We start from the raw sequence: 15,034 nt of genomic DNA on the forward strand, positions 1-15,034 counted from the left end.
GATTAATTTAGGTTGCGTACAGATGATTACGGTAGCTCTGGGTTGCTAATGCAATAGAGCAGACAGGCAATGAACCAGACACAAGATGGCCGCCCCCGTCCACATCCAGTTGTTGACACTTTTCCAAATGCGTTTTTATCTTGGATTATGTTCCCAGATTCCGATTCTAATCAAAACAAGCTTTATTCACGGGCGATAGCAAAAGCGTCGATGATCACGGTTACAAAATGTATGTTTTGGTTGAATTTAAAAAAGGTCGCGAGAGGTTAATTACTTTTAACATAGACATAGCAACATTTAACATAGTTTTCACCTTAAAACAAAAGCTCAGAATGGAAAGACCTCGGCAGGGGCGAAAGAATGAATGAATTAATACCTGATGGAGAATGTGTAAAGATTCAACTGGTATTAAAGCGAGATTTGGAATGTTCTGCTGCCCCACTAGTCTCGCGTTGCCAGACTGTTGCCTCTCGCAATTTCCAAATGCTTCTGTCATACAGTCTGGAGCAACGGAAGCTATGATCATGAGTAAAATATAAATGCTTCTGTCATACAGTCTGGAGCAACGGAAGCTCTGATCATGAGTAAAATATAAAGCGGACGTGAAGCATCCTCCCCACTTCCGTTGTGACTTTACAGTCGAGCAAATTTATCCTGATATAAATAGAAACCATCTAAGCATATATAGCTTGCTGCTTAGCAGAAATGGAAGAAGCTCTAAAGATATTTTAAAATATATGTGAACAGAAATGGCAGTCCTTATACTCAGATTTGGGGAGGTGTAGTTCCAGGCTCCACTAACATCAACTTCCTGTCTTTTCTGTTTCACACACACACACACACACGCACGCACGCACGCACGCACGCACGCACGCACGCACGCACGCACGCACACACACACACACACACACACACACACACACACACACACACACACACACACACACTGGTCGTACTGTATGGCTTTACATTCACATTCAACAGCCATACGTAGGAACAATGCATCCTACAATGGATTCAAATAATGATGTTGTTCTTCATCCTCTCTAGGGTCCCATGGGTTCTCGTGGCCCATCTGGTCCCCCTGGCAAGAACGGAGATGATGTAAGTGCTCTTTTAAGCATTCTTCTGTGGGACTCGAACCACAGGTTTATTTCTCCAAAACGGAAACTTTGCAATTTCACTACAACTGAAGCTGTACAGCTTCATGCTTCATTGTCAGATGCTGTTTCTAAAGCGTGTATACCGTCCCCAACACATGCTACATTACAAAAAAACATTCCTCAATTATGGCTATTTTGTTTTAAATATCCATACCTTTACCTTTAGCCTTTGCTAATCTCCATGTGTGTTTGTTGTCACCCACAGGGTGAGCCCGGCAAGGCTGGTCGCCCCGGTGAGCGTGGACCCGCTGGCGTTCAGGTGAGTGAGTGACGCGGCCCCTAGAGGTCATATGTCAAGATTAAGTCAGCCCCCCAAAAAAATGGATACTGGTTCCCACATCTTTAGTAGCAACTGTTATGACTGGTAGAAGCAGTAGGACATAAAGACACACATTTCACCACCATCATTAATGACAAAAACTAGTTGCTGTTGCAAAACTCACAGTTACTGTTTCATCATTGTGGTACAACATGGTACCAATTTAGGAACACGCGCACGCACGCACGCACACACACACACACACACACACACACACACACACACACACACACACACACACACACACACACACACACACAAACACGCACTAGTGTGCACACAGTGCTGCTGTGAGCTGACACATCCACTAGACTTAAATTAGAGGCTGGTTACATAGCTAAAAAACTAACAGAATTGTACACAAAAACAAACTGCATATCGGAGGCACTCATGCTGTGTCTGAATAAAAGCTGACGAGGAATATATCTTCTCTTCTCTCCTCCTCCTTCTTGTCCACGTCACCACAGGGCGCTCGTGGATTCCCCGGAACCCCCGGACTCCCCGGCATCAAGGGACACAGAGTGAGTTGAGCATTAGTATTATTATTATACGACCACATTGAGAACGTAGGACTGCATTGACTTTAGATTTTCTTTTTTTTTAAACACCCTTATGAAGTTCAATATTTTGACCATAGATTCCATTACTGAATGCCAAGTCCAGAGGTTTTCTTCAGAACATGTATGGCACTTATTTACTATGACACATTAGGAGTCCAACTACTTTAGTACTAGTGGGTCTTAAATGTTTTATTTACAATTACCCCCTTAACTCTGAGAGTGTTCATTTCAAATGAACACTCTCAGAGTGACAGACTTGTTATGGTAATTCAGGCTTGTCCCTTGTCCATGGCAAAAATGGAATTTTGACAGAAATGTCCACCACAAGCCGACATGGTGATGACGACCCCCCTGCTCACATCTCTTGTCTTGTTCTGTCCTCCTCAGGGATTCAGCGGTCTGGATGGAGCCAAGGGAGACGCCGGTGTCGCCGGTCCCAAGGTACTGAAAGACAGCACCGTTTCGCATAGGATGGACCAAATGTGACTCCAAATGTCACGAAATGGACTCAAAATATCGAAAAATAAGAATACAGAAAAGCTTCTCCTGCTCAGGAAAACATTTCCGAGTGTGAAAAATGAGGAGAATATTCACAAATGTGTGGAAAATAAATTTTCAGTGTTCGACATAAAATTGTCCAACATTTGTTGGCCAATTAAATCTATAATATTATACCAATGCTGATAGTTGCCAAAGCAGAAAATAAGATATCTAATGCATCATACATTTAAATGTATGACCTTAAATTACATAACTTTTCCTGAGCCGATATTGATATTTTTATAGAACATTTATTCTATTTATCACAATAGTACAATATGCAAAATTACGCACAATATCCAGTCTAATATCATGATATGGATATAATAATATTGATACTAGGGTTGTCCCTTTTTTTGTTCCCGATTTGATTCTGAAAATGACGTGTTCGGCCCCCGATTTTCCGATCACGTTATCATCAGATCGGGACAAAACCCTAGTTTCTGGTATCACTTTATATCAATTAATTGTTTGTTCTTCTTCTGTGTTTGTCCAACAGGGAGAGGGTGGTCAGAACGGAGAGAACGGTACTCCCGGTGCCATGGTAAGCATCTGACCTCAGTCGGTCCACACCGGAATCTGTCACGACCATGTCCTAGTCGTCCATCAGGAAAAAGCTAATGTTCGCCGTTCTTTTTTTTTTCTTCCCAGGGTGCACGTGGTCTTCCTGGTGAGAGAGGCCGCCCCGGACCCGCCGGCCCATCTGTGAGTCACACTCGTCCTCGGGCTGAACTTATATGTCACCTAGAATATAGTGTGATAGTGTATACTCAATGTGACCAGATGTGACTGAGAGCCATGCCATCATGCAACCTTTACATTTTATCCCAAATGAGTTAATAGCAGGCAGACTCTTCACATACCAGAGCATGTCTGAAATAAATATCAGAGCCGAAATCGACATGTAGGGCCTAAATATGAAATAAATGCTTAAACATGTAGCTAGGTTTCCACTGCAGAAGTGAACCTTTCAAGCCTGTTTTCTCAACTCAAGCTGTTTTCGGCAAGACATTATACTCTATAAGCCATTATCTCCAAAACTGGTGGGTCAAACTGAACAACCAATATGTCAATTTGAAGCTATATGAAAACGACAATTCAAAAAAAGATCCAATGGCAGTCCCTCAGTCACATTTGGCCACATATTGTTTTATTGCACAGATATTCTACTGTATAGTCGGATGTTAGGTCCTTAGCTTTCTTATGATCTTGATGACGTATTTGTACGTATCACCATGTGTTGTGATTGCTCTGGATTAAGATTGTCTGCATAAAATGGCTAAATTGTCCTTAGCCCTGTTTGTACAGTATTTGCGTCGAGGTCATCATGGTATAACGATGAGCTCATTTGCGTAGAGGTCGTAAATGACGATGTTCTCATGATAACATCTTCTTCTTCCTTTCTCGTCTCCAGGGTGCTCGTGGTAACGATGGCAACACCGGCGGTGCCGGACCCCCTGTAAGTATCATTTATTGATCGATTGTCCCCCTGTGAGTATAATTTATATTGATCGATTGTCCCCCTGTGAGTATCATTTATATTGATCGATTGTCCCCCTGTGAGTATCATTTATATTGATCGATTGACCCCCTGTAAGTATCATTTATTGATCGATTGACCCCCTGTATGTATCATTTATATTGATCGATTGACCCTCTGACATTACGTCTTTTTTAAATTGTGTGACGTACAGTAATGGATTGGACACCATAAAAGCCAGTGGTTCTCAAACGTTCAATATCAAGGAATATTGAACGATCTAAAAAGATTTTTGTGTTGAATCTTTTCAAAATTATTAAAATATTTCATAATTTTGGGGGTTAATTAATCCCCCGGATCCCACTTTTGAGAACAACTGCCACATATAAGCCATTATTTTGACCGCAGTAGTTAGAGATCTGTAGACCTTGGGCTGCCGTGGGGTCTTTGGTTTAGGTCTTTAGACCTTGTGGAGTCTTTGGTTTAGGTCTTCAGACCTCGTGGAGTCTTTGGTTTAGATCTTCAGACCTTGTGGAGTCTTTGGTTTAGATCTTCAGACCTTGTGGAGTCTTTGGTTTAGATCTTTCTAGACCTCGTGGAGTCTTTGGTTTAACGTTTCTTCCTTCCTTCTCCATGCAGGGACCTACCGGACCTGCTGGAGCCCCCGGCTTCCCCGGTGGTGCTGGAGCTAAGGTACGTCTGAAGCACTGTACATATACACGTACTGTACACACATGCAACGCCTTTGGTGTACACAAACGCACTAGTGTGTGTGTGTGTGTGTGTGTGTGTGTGTACACACAGAGCGTCTGTACTGTATTTGGAATACATCTACGCCTCCCATACTGTATCTAATGTAATCGCTATATGCAGTTCAGACTATAGTGTTTCCGCTGAAAATTAATTGGTTAGGGTACAACCCTAAAAGTTGGTTTGGGAACTTGAAAAGAATCAAATAAAAATGGCCACCGGTTTCCGTGAAAGCACCAAAGGTTCCACGAATCTAGAACGCAAGCAGTTCTAGAACCTAACGTTCTTTATGGTGGGAAAAGGAACCAGTTCTAGAACCTAACGTTCTTTATGGTGGAAAAGGAACCAGTTCTAGAACCTAACGTTCTTTATGGTGGAAAAGGAACCAGTTCTAGAACCTAACGTTCTTTATGTTGGAAAAGGAACCAGTTCTAGAACCTAACGTTCTTTATGCTGGGAAAAGGAACCAGTTCTAGAACTAACGTTCTTTATGGTGGAAAAGGAACCAGTTCTAGAACCTAACGTTCTTTATGGTGGGAAAAGGAACCAGTTCTAGAACCAACTCAGAGAGCTCAACATTATTTAGAAGCACAAAACTGCAGAACTATTCTGCCCTACAAAGCCAAATGCAGTAACTAACTACGAACAAAAACAAACAAACCCACAACTATAAAGTGGGTTTAAAAGTGGTCAGCCAAGCGAGATATCGCCATATATATAGTGATATTACACTAATTGTATTTATATATATTATATTGTATGTCTAATTTGACTTTTGGGATACACAAACAAGTCAGTGTATCCAAAATGTGACTGCACTTTGTCTTTGTAGGAGCAGTAATGCCAAATGCGTTACATTTTGTGCCAACTTTGACCTATACCCAAATAATGTGGAAATGACAAGCCCACCAAGGACCCCAATAAAGGGTTCCGATCCAGATCCCGCACAGCTCAGAAAGATACATTTTTCTCCATCAGCTTTCTCAGGGTTAAAGGTGGTTGCACACTGGATGCCTTTTTCGGAAAACCGCAGCTAAAAATGCCAAAAACGCGTCCAGTGTGCAGCCTAGACCTTAACTGTTATTTGGGGGGAAATGCAGAGCTCATCTCTTATTAGTGCCAAGCTTCAACTTTCCCCCAGTCACCTGACATGAGCTTAGTGGCCACCAGGGGGCAGGGGTAACCCACTAATGGTTGCCCCGTCAGCCTCTATGTGTGGTGCTGCCAGAAACCATAGAGCCATTAAAATATCATAACAAACCATAACAAACCATAGAGCCATTAGAATATCATAATATCATAATATATAATACCACTAGGGATGCAAACGTTAATGGAACTAATCAATTTAATTGATTATTATAAATGAATAATATACAGACATACATACATACATGTCATTATTGGTAAAACATTTTTAAATAATAATACAAAACAATTGTTCGCAACATACATGTCATGTTAATGAGCTTGTACAGCTGTTATATCAATGCACAGGTGTCAGATACACACACACACACACACACACACACACACACACACACACACACACACACACACACACACACACACACACACAAATTGTCATCATAAACAGTCAGTGCTTCTTGACACCTGTTTGCCTCACACACACACACACACACACACACACACACACACACACACACACACACACACATTCAGGCGGTTCTGTCACACCTAAACGAACGTTGACCCCTTGACCTTTTCCATCACAGGGAGAGGGTGGACCTCAGGGTGGACGCGGTAACGAGGGACCCCAGGGAGCCCGCGGAGAGAGCGGTAACCCCGGACCTGCTGGCGCTGCTGGTGGAGCTGTGAGTATTTATTATCGATATCGGTGAGACGAAGCAACTCAAACGACCGTATAATAATTCGGTCCCTGTTTTGTGTTACTTTGGGCTTGTAGAGCTGCTATAGCAAGTGTAATGGTGCGGGCGGATGAAAAAGATACAAATATACGCAGCATACTTGTAGCTTTGTTTCTGGAAGTTGAAACCAAAATATTCATGAATGCAATTGTTCCAATCAGGAATGACTGTCAGTATGATTGAATGTGATGCAGTGTTGCAGCGTAAAAATGGCACGACTATATACCTGCCGTCCATGTTCCATCTACAGTTCCGTTAGTCCGTTCACATTGTCAGCAGGAAAAGGTTCTTATAGGAGAGAAGTGCATTCAGACTAAACTAAAACGTTGTCTCTGTCCATTGCTCACCGCAGGGTAACCCCGGATCTGATGGTTCTCCTGGTGCCAAGGGTAGCCCTGTAAGTAACCACACTACACCGCATCAATCACCTCAGCGCCAAGGATTTCAAAATGATTATTTTTGAGAAAAGAAAGAATGAGAATGTTGTACTTCTATAACGTCCTCCTGTGTTCCATTATATTTTTAGGGTGCTTCTGGCATCGCCGGCGCCCCTGGCTTCCCCGGAGCACGTGGACCCGCCGGAGCCACCGGAGGCCTCGGTGCCCCCGGACCCAAGGGAAACAGCGTGAGTAGACCATCAAGACCCTAACCCTTATCCCTAACCCCTAGCCCCTAACCCCTAGCCCTAGCCCTGGACCCAAGGGAAACAGCGTGAGTAGACCATTCAAGACCATAACGCCTAGCCCCTAAACCTCAGCAATAATCATGAATCACAGGGCTTTGATGATAACTGTACAGGAATCACTTTGACGTCAACCTCACGTGTGTGTCGTGTGTTTGTGTTTCCTGCTTTACAGGGTGAGCTTGGAACCCCAGGACCCAGAGGAGAGCCCGGTGCCAAGGGAGAGGCTGTAAGTTTCACCAAAAAAAAAAAACAACACATCCTCGTTTTCATGTAGAATTACTTTGATGTATTGACTTTAACAGAACATGTTCTGAATGATACGGTTCTAAATATTATGTGGTCTTTTCCTTTCCCAGGGATCCGGTGGACCTCAGGGTCTGGCCGGGCCCGGCGGAGAGGAGGGAAAGAGAGGCGCCCGTGGTGAGCCCGGTGGCGCCGGACCTCGTGGACCTTCTGGAGAGCGTGTAAGTTATACACACACACACACACACACACCCACACTGCCGGCGCCATGGCGTCGCTGTCGTACGGACCTCTTAGCAACGTGCAAATTGAGATACTTTTCAGGGAAATGGAACACAATAATTAATAACCCTGTGTTTTATGATGGATCCATTGTAGTTATTGTTTAGTCACAACAAGGCGCTTGTGAAAACGTTCATCGGTTCAATGATTATATAAACCCACTTAACCACTTTCACTTCAAAATGTCTCAAATATGGCTCTACAAGCTGTCACATGGAGTGCTGTATAGATCACAACGCCTTGTGAGCTTGTAGATCGGATATTTCTTTTGGCTAAATCTGTGCGACACTGGTGTGGTGTGAAGAACTACGGCATTGATTTATAAAAGAAAGCTACTGTGAGGGAAGTCTACACAGTCCACAGTCTCTACAGTGAGACTGTGAGGGAAGTCTACACAGTCCACAGTCTCTCACTGAGGCCTGCTCGCAACACACATGCCAGCAATGGGAGCAGAGCGCTAACAGTATTACTGCTATTGCTGCTACATACTAGTATACTACATGCTACATGCTACATATATGTCTTTAGGAACCAGAACAAAATGATGTTACGAGATGTAACAATACAGAAACCATGAACCTTCTTCAACCAACATCACCGATACTAAGGAAAAAAGACTTGTAAATAAATAAACAAATAAAACCTTGACAAACCTTGGCTTTGACAAAAAGTGTCAAAGCAACACGAGTTCTAAAAAGCCGCAAACGGCTCCTCATTCCCCAGGTACCAAGTTCCATCCCGTTAAATTATTGCACGTTGAATTCCCATGGGGATTCATTGGTTCGGTGTGGCGTCGCGGGTCCGAGCGCCACCCGTTCCCGTCCATCCATCCATCCATCCATACGTCCGTGTGACCTCTGCTCTCTGTGTGTCTCTGCTTGTCTCCATATCCATCCATCCGTGTGACCTCTGCTCTCTGTGTGTCTCTGCTTGTCTCCATATCCATCCATCCGTGTGACCTCTGCTCTCTGTGTGTCTCTGCTTGTCTCCATATCCATCCATACGTCCGTGTGACCTCTGCTCTCTGTGTGTCTCTGCTTGTCTCCATATCCATCCATACGTCCGTGTGACCTCTGCTCTCTGTGTGTCTCTGCTTGTCTCCATATCCATCAATACATCCGTGTGACCTCTGCTCTCCGTGTGACCTCTGCTCTCCGTGTGTCTCTGCTCTCCGTGTGACCTCTGCTCTCTGTGTCTCTCTGCTTGTCTCCATCACAGGGTGGACCCGGAGCTCGTGGTTTCCCCGGAGCTGACGGAGGTGCTGGTGGCAAGGTGAGTGACGGAACCTCCTTTTGATTGATTGATTGATTGATTGATTGATTGATTGATTGATTGATTGATTCTAAAAGGATAGCCCTGAGGGCTCATGTTTCCGTTGTGGTCCTTAAAAAAAACGGGCCAGGCAATCAAAAGATCCTATGAATGAAGAAAATGAAAATCCACATACAGTAGACATAAACACATTATACAGGCAGGCCAGATGTTCCAGATATTCATGAGCAATGTTAACGAGACATTTATAAAGTAATCAAACACACTGTATATGCATACTGTTCTTACTGTCAACCATACACGGTCAAATCGCCATTGTTCATTTTACTCTGAGAGTATACAAACATAACCAAATGGACCCGTTTGGTTACATTTGCATACAGATTATTTAATAAATGAACATTGAGGATTTTCTGTGTATTGATAAGGTGACATCTTTATTCATTTTAGTTTATTTGAGCACACTTCAAGCACTCCAACTGTATAGCGTACTAACAAATTTATATATCGCCTTTATCCAAGGCTCTTTACATAGATTGTGCATTACATTCACCCATTCACACACACACATTCACACACCGATGGCGGACGAAACCATGACAAGGCACCAACCTGCTCGTTTGGTGGGAGCAATTACGGGGTTTTCAGAGTCTTGCTCAAGGACACTTCGACACTAACTCTGAGGGGAGGGAACTCTGGGTTCGAACTGGGAACTTTGTGGTCACTCTACCCCTGATCCACTGCCGCCCCCCATAATAATACTAATATATGGCGATCGGACATCTTCACCTGACTGACCCTCTCTCTCTCTCTCTCTCTCTCTCTCTCTCTCTCTCTCTCTCTCCCGTTGAACAGGGAGCCCCCGGTGAGCGTGGAGCTAACGGACCCGCTGGCGCTGGTGGCGCTACCGGTGAGGGTGGACGCAACGGCGAGCCCGGTATGCCCGGATCCAAGGTAGGCCTCACGCGACGGGTCACCAAAACGTTTAATATATTCATGTAAGATTATTATTATGTTACCCAGTAACGAGTATAGCACTAATATTGTACCATATTGCTATGTAAAACATGGTATTAAATATTATTGCTCAGGATTTGTTGGCTGACCTTTGAAAACATTTAGTTTTTAAAAGGTCGAGAGAGATTGATGCTTTATTTTATAGCCTTTTCTTTTGGCTGGTTGGTGAATCTATGAAAATAGATTCAGTTCTAAAAGGAGCTGCATGCTAAACAGATTGTGTTGTTGTACATGTCCTTTTTTTGCTTGTGGGTAGGGGGCTTAAGTAGTATGTAATATAATAATATATTACTCTTGATTCCAAGTAATAAGTAATGTAAAATGATTACTCTTTTCTAAGGAGTAACGTGCAATTTAAAGTAACACATTGCTCTCCTGAGTAATATGGCCCAACACTGACTGTGGATGTAACCCTGCTGCTCTTGTAAAGAGAGAGTGTTCATTGCTTCTTGTCCTTGTTTGTCCTCTCTGTAGGGAATGACTGGCAGCCCCGGAGCCCCTGGCCCCGACGGCAAAGCCGGACCTGCTGTAAGTATTATTATTATTATCATTATTATGCCACTATAGTGTCTTTGTTATCATCAAACGATTCAATACAACAAAGTGGTGGTTCTCAAATATTTAGCTACTACGGACGGACCCCTATCCTGAAAATAATTTTGTTCCAGGGACCCATGCACGCAATATGTTCATATTTCATTATTCCAAAATGTTATCTGTTTTTGAAGGGTGTCCCACTTTGAGAAGCACTGCCATAAAGGATCAATTCTAAAGTCTAGAACTGTTAGAGTAACATATGTTCAAAGTAATTTGACCACCCACAGTTCTTTAGGGTGGCCCAATAAAGGATCTAGAGATCAGAACTATTAGCGTAAATCAATATGTTCAATATAATTCTGTTCTTCAGGGTGCCACTGGACAAGATGGCCGCTCTGGAACCGCCGGCCCCTCTGGAGCCAGAGGTCAGCCTGGAGTTATGGGATTCCCCGGACCCAAGGGAGTCAACGTGAGTGCACTGTACTTTGATTTTTTAGAGCAAATTCACATTATAGAAGATCATTGATTGACCTCCAATTGTGTTATTATTATCTCTGTAAAATCAACTCTGAGAGTGCTCCATTTGAGTTACACACCTGTAAGGGTCATTTTGGGCCCCTGGTGTTCCAAGGAACATTCACAATCATCATTACTTATACTGTCCCAGACCCAGTCTAACTATTAATATTAATATAGGAAAAAAACAAGAATATTTCCGATATTTCCCCCATAACGTATAGCCTACAATGCATGACATTTCCCTGCCTTTTTAATGTTAGAATAAGCATACCCATAACTGCTATTAAACGCTGAAGTTTTCCCTTTCAACGTTTGTATTAATTGTTGACAAAATTATATATACTGCATGTGCACATTACAAAGACACATAGGCCTACAGACAAAAAAATAAAAAATAATAACACAAGACAGAATCAACAACAAAGCCAGCAAGCAACAATTGTTTCAGTATTTGCAAGTTTAGTTTTGAGCTTAGATTTGGTTTCCTTTTTTGTTTTGTTTTAAAGGCATCAATTGGATGCAACACGCTTATGGTCACCAGATATTAATGCGTTGTTTGTCTCCTTCAGGGTGATGCTGGCAAGCCTGGTGAGAGAGGAGCAGTTGGTGCTGCTGGAGCCCTCGTAAGTAGTATCTTCAAAATGTCTAAAAACTATACGAACAATAATAAACTATACGATATAAACTATACGAACAATAAACTATACGATATAAACTATACGAACAGTCCTGGTGGCTGTGATATTAAACTATACGAACAGTCCTGGCAGTCGTGATATTACTATAAAACTATACGAACAGTCCTGGCGGCCGTGATATTAAACTATACGAACAGTCCTGGCGGCCGTGATATTACGGGCTTCTGGGCTTCCTCGCCAGTCCATCATGATGACCCAATAGAGCACCGAAGTCTGACGTCATTTACACACCATACCTACTGTAGGTCCATTCTGAATTCCCATAGAGTTTTCTTATATTATCGCATCAAATAAGAACTGTGTTCCAAAGATGAACAAATTATCCCATTTATGGATATAAAGAATCAACTGACTGAGAAATCGCCAACGTTATGTGACTGTGAATTAGTTACATTTTCGCTAAAACGGACGATATGAAATATGACTGACTGACTGACGATAAACAGTCAGAGACACCTCCCCGACAATATCGCGGAAGGCAGTTTGTTTATTTTTGGGACCACAATGCTTTTTATGAGCCGATTTCTTTTTAGACGACCCCGTGTTATTCTTCATAGAGAAATGACTTCCGGGAACCAGCTGGGGATGAGCGAGTCACATCAGAACTTCCGTGCTCTATGTTTGTGCCACACCAATCAATGATAGCAATCTATATGAACCAACCAGTAGCTTAGCATAATGTGTGTAGCACTTGCACTATAGCCTTGACGACCTTACATGCAAAGGCTAAGAGTGTCAGCTAAATGCCTACATTGTAAATTGTGTTGATGATGGTCTCCTAATAGTGTCATGTCTTCCTTTTAGGGCGCTACCGGCAAAGAGGGAGATACTGGTGCTCCTGGACCCCAGGGCCCCGCTGTAAGTACCATCATTATCATCTCCACATACTGTAACCTTAAGCCACATACTTAGTCGCACAACGAACATATGAGCTCACGATGCTTGCAGATCGTCTCTTTTCAAGATAATCGACAGTCACATTTAACTTCATACATGACTCAATTGGTCCTAGTTGGACTCTAGGGGCTGAACAACTTGGTATTGTAGTGTATTAGGTATAATATTAGGGTCCACGAAACCAACACAGTACAATATGAATTTACCCTTAAATGTATAGTGTGTAGGACTTTACATTACTACTGACAATTTCCATTGACATGTTGTCAACCTTACTGGACACAGCACATGACATTAGAGAAACCTTTCACAAAACAATGGTGAAAATGTGATTTCTGCTTCAGATCTTTTGAAATGGTTTATTTCTTTTCTTTTCTAGGGAGGTGCTGGTGAGAAGGGAGATGGTGGACCCGCTGGACCTTCAGGATTCCAGGTACGTTCTTAAAAACTACATTTCCCTTCATTAGAGCAGGCTATGAATACAGTATAATGCGTATAATATTATATTAATAACCAGCGCTCTTCTTGCTCCTGTGCAGGGACTTCCCGGACCCCAAGGAGCTACTGGCGAGACTGGCAAGCCCGGTGAGCAGGGAGTGAACGGTGAGGCCGGACCCTTCGGCGCATCTGGACCCAGAGTGAGTGACATCATGGACGCTTAACCCTTCCCCTATAGTTTTCAACATCCATTATCATAAGCTGGATCTGGTGGTGTTTGCCTAACCTAATGGTGTCCTCCTCGTCCTCCCCCCGACAGGGTGAGAGAGGTTTCCCCGGTGAGCGTGGAGGTACTGGTGCTGCCGGACCCAACGGACCCCGTGGAGCCGCTGGCCCCGGAGGCAACGACGGAGCCAAGGTGAGATTGTCGAACAGTGGAATGAATAAAGAATACATTTCTTTATGTTAATGTATAATTGTGTTGGTGCTGATGATTTAATAACCATCTCTGTTCTCTCTCCCTCTCTCTCTCTCTCTCTCTCCCTCTCTCTCTCTCTCTCTCTCTCTCTCTCTCTCTCTCTCTCTCTCTCTCTCTCTGTGTATAGGGAGAGGCTGGTGCTGGTGGTGCCCCCGGTGGCGCCGGACCCCCCGGTCTGCAGGGAATGCCCGGCGAGCGTGGTGCTTCTGGCATGCCCGGTGCCAAGGGAGAGAGAGTGAGTACCGCTCACCATAATGGACTGTGTCCTGTTCCTGTTCCTTTCCCCACCATCAGGAGCCAGGGCGCCTGATGGAGGGTAAAGGAACTGGTTGGAATAACGTGTTCCTTCCACGCGCTACGTCCAACCAGGGAAACTCCCCCCTGTCAGGTGTAAAGGAGCAACTTGGACACTCAGGCATGAAGGAAGCATGAGTTCAAGTCCGTTGCTCTCCCCAAGTTGGTGGAGTGTGTGTAGAGCCCAGGATCACATTAGATGATTGACACAGGGGTGAAAAATGGGTTACAAAATCGTGGGATAAAAAAAATAAAAAAAAGTCCTGTTCAAATAAACCAAAACTCTGGCATGGCCATGCAGTGCTAAGTGAGAGATCATTAATTAATATTGTGTTAACACTGTTCTCTCCTCTCTCAGGGTGATGGCGGAGTCAAGGGAGGCGATGGCCAGGCTGGCAAAGACGGTATGCGTGGTATGACCGGTGGTATTGGACCCTCAGGACCCCCCGGCGGTCAGGGAGAGAAGGTGAGAGTTTTGGTTGGTTTATCAAGACCAGGAATATATAATTATACAGCATAAATATTATATCATATGAAATGTGATGTTAAAATGTGTTCTCTTTGTGTTCTTCGCAGGGCGAGGGTGGCCCAGTTGGACCTGCAGGAATGACCGGAGGTCGTGGTGCACCTGTACGTTTTTATTTTATTTTATTTAGATTATTTATTTTTGTCAAATAGTATGGTTGAAATGCAACCATTTTTTACAGCAATACAAAAAGAAAGAAACATCATATGAAGCATTTTTTTTGTTGCAGGCTAGAATAAATAGTATGATGTTAAAAAGAAAAGGAACTTAACGAGACATTAACTGTAAAACAGCCTGAAGGATTCCAAGGCCTTTATTCGTTTTGTCTCTCCTCGTTCCCCAGGGCGAGCGTGGAGAGGGTGGACCCCCTGGACCCGCTGGTTTCGCTGGACCCCCTGTGAGTGTTCTGTCATATATATCACATGATACATGAAATATGCTGTCAGT

General features: G+C 43.5%; 1 protein-coding gene across 1 annotated transcript in view; it reads left to right on the top strand.

The window, feature by feature from the left end:
* LOC308332626 (uncharacterized protein) overlaps window positions 1–15,034 on the top strand; it is a 32,749-nt gene that overhangs the window by 8,589 nt on the left and 9,126 nt on the right. Inside the window, exons 9-34 of the mRNA XM_080788615.1 lie at window positions 1,051–1,104; window positions 1,369–1,422; window positions 1,950–2,003; window positions 2,430–2,483; window positions 3,082–3,126; window positions 3,234–3,287; window positions 3,997–4,041; window positions 4,702–4,755; window positions 6,549–6,647; window positions 7,054–7,098; window positions 7,228–7,326; window positions 7,559–7,612; window positions 7,743–7,850; window positions 9,130–9,183; window positions 10,039–10,137; window positions 10,675–10,728; window positions 11,108–11,206; window positions 11,826–11,879; window positions 12,759–12,812; window positions 13,231–13,284; window positions 13,391–13,489; window positions 13,609–13,707; window positions 13,895–14,002; window positions 14,420–14,527; window positions 14,638–14,691; window positions 14,931–14,984. Coding sequence (XP_080644741.1) covers window positions 1,051–1,104; window positions 1,369–1,422; window positions 1,950–2,003; window positions 2,430–2,483; window positions 3,082–3,126; window positions 3,234–3,287; window positions 3,997–4,041; window positions 4,702–4,755; window positions 6,549–6,647; window positions 7,054–7,098; window positions 7,228–7,326; window positions 7,559–7,612; window positions 7,743–7,850; window positions 9,130–9,183; window positions 10,039–10,137; window positions 10,675–10,728; window positions 11,108–11,206; window positions 11,826–11,879; window positions 12,759–12,812; window positions 13,231–13,284; window positions 13,391–13,489; window positions 13,609–13,707; window positions 13,895–14,002; window positions 14,420–14,527; window positions 14,638–14,691; window positions 14,931–14,984 — 1,809 coding nt within the window. The remainder of the gene's footprint in view (window positions 1–1,050; window positions 1,105–1,368; window positions 1,423–1,949; window positions 2,004–2,429; window positions 2,484–3,081; window positions 3,127–3,233; window positions 3,288–3,996; window positions 4,042–4,701; window positions 4,756–6,548; window positions 6,648–7,053; window positions 7,099–7,227; window positions 7,327–7,558; window positions 7,613–7,742; window positions 7,851–9,129; window positions 9,184–10,038; window positions 10,138–10,674; window positions 10,729–11,107; window positions 11,207–11,825; window positions 11,880–12,758; window positions 12,813–13,230; window positions 13,285–13,390; window positions 13,490–13,608; window positions 13,708–13,894; window positions 14,003–14,419; window positions 14,528–14,637; window positions 14,692–14,930; window positions 14,985–15,034) is intronic.

The sequence above is a fragment of the Protomyctophum bolini genome, assembly GCF_963924005.1.
Source record: "Protomyctophum bolini genome assembly, chromosome: 18".
In the NCBI taxonomy this organism is placed as follows: domain Eukaryota; kingdom Metazoa; phylum Chordata; class Actinopteri; order Myctophiformes; family Myctophidae; genus Protomyctophum; species Protomyctophum bolini.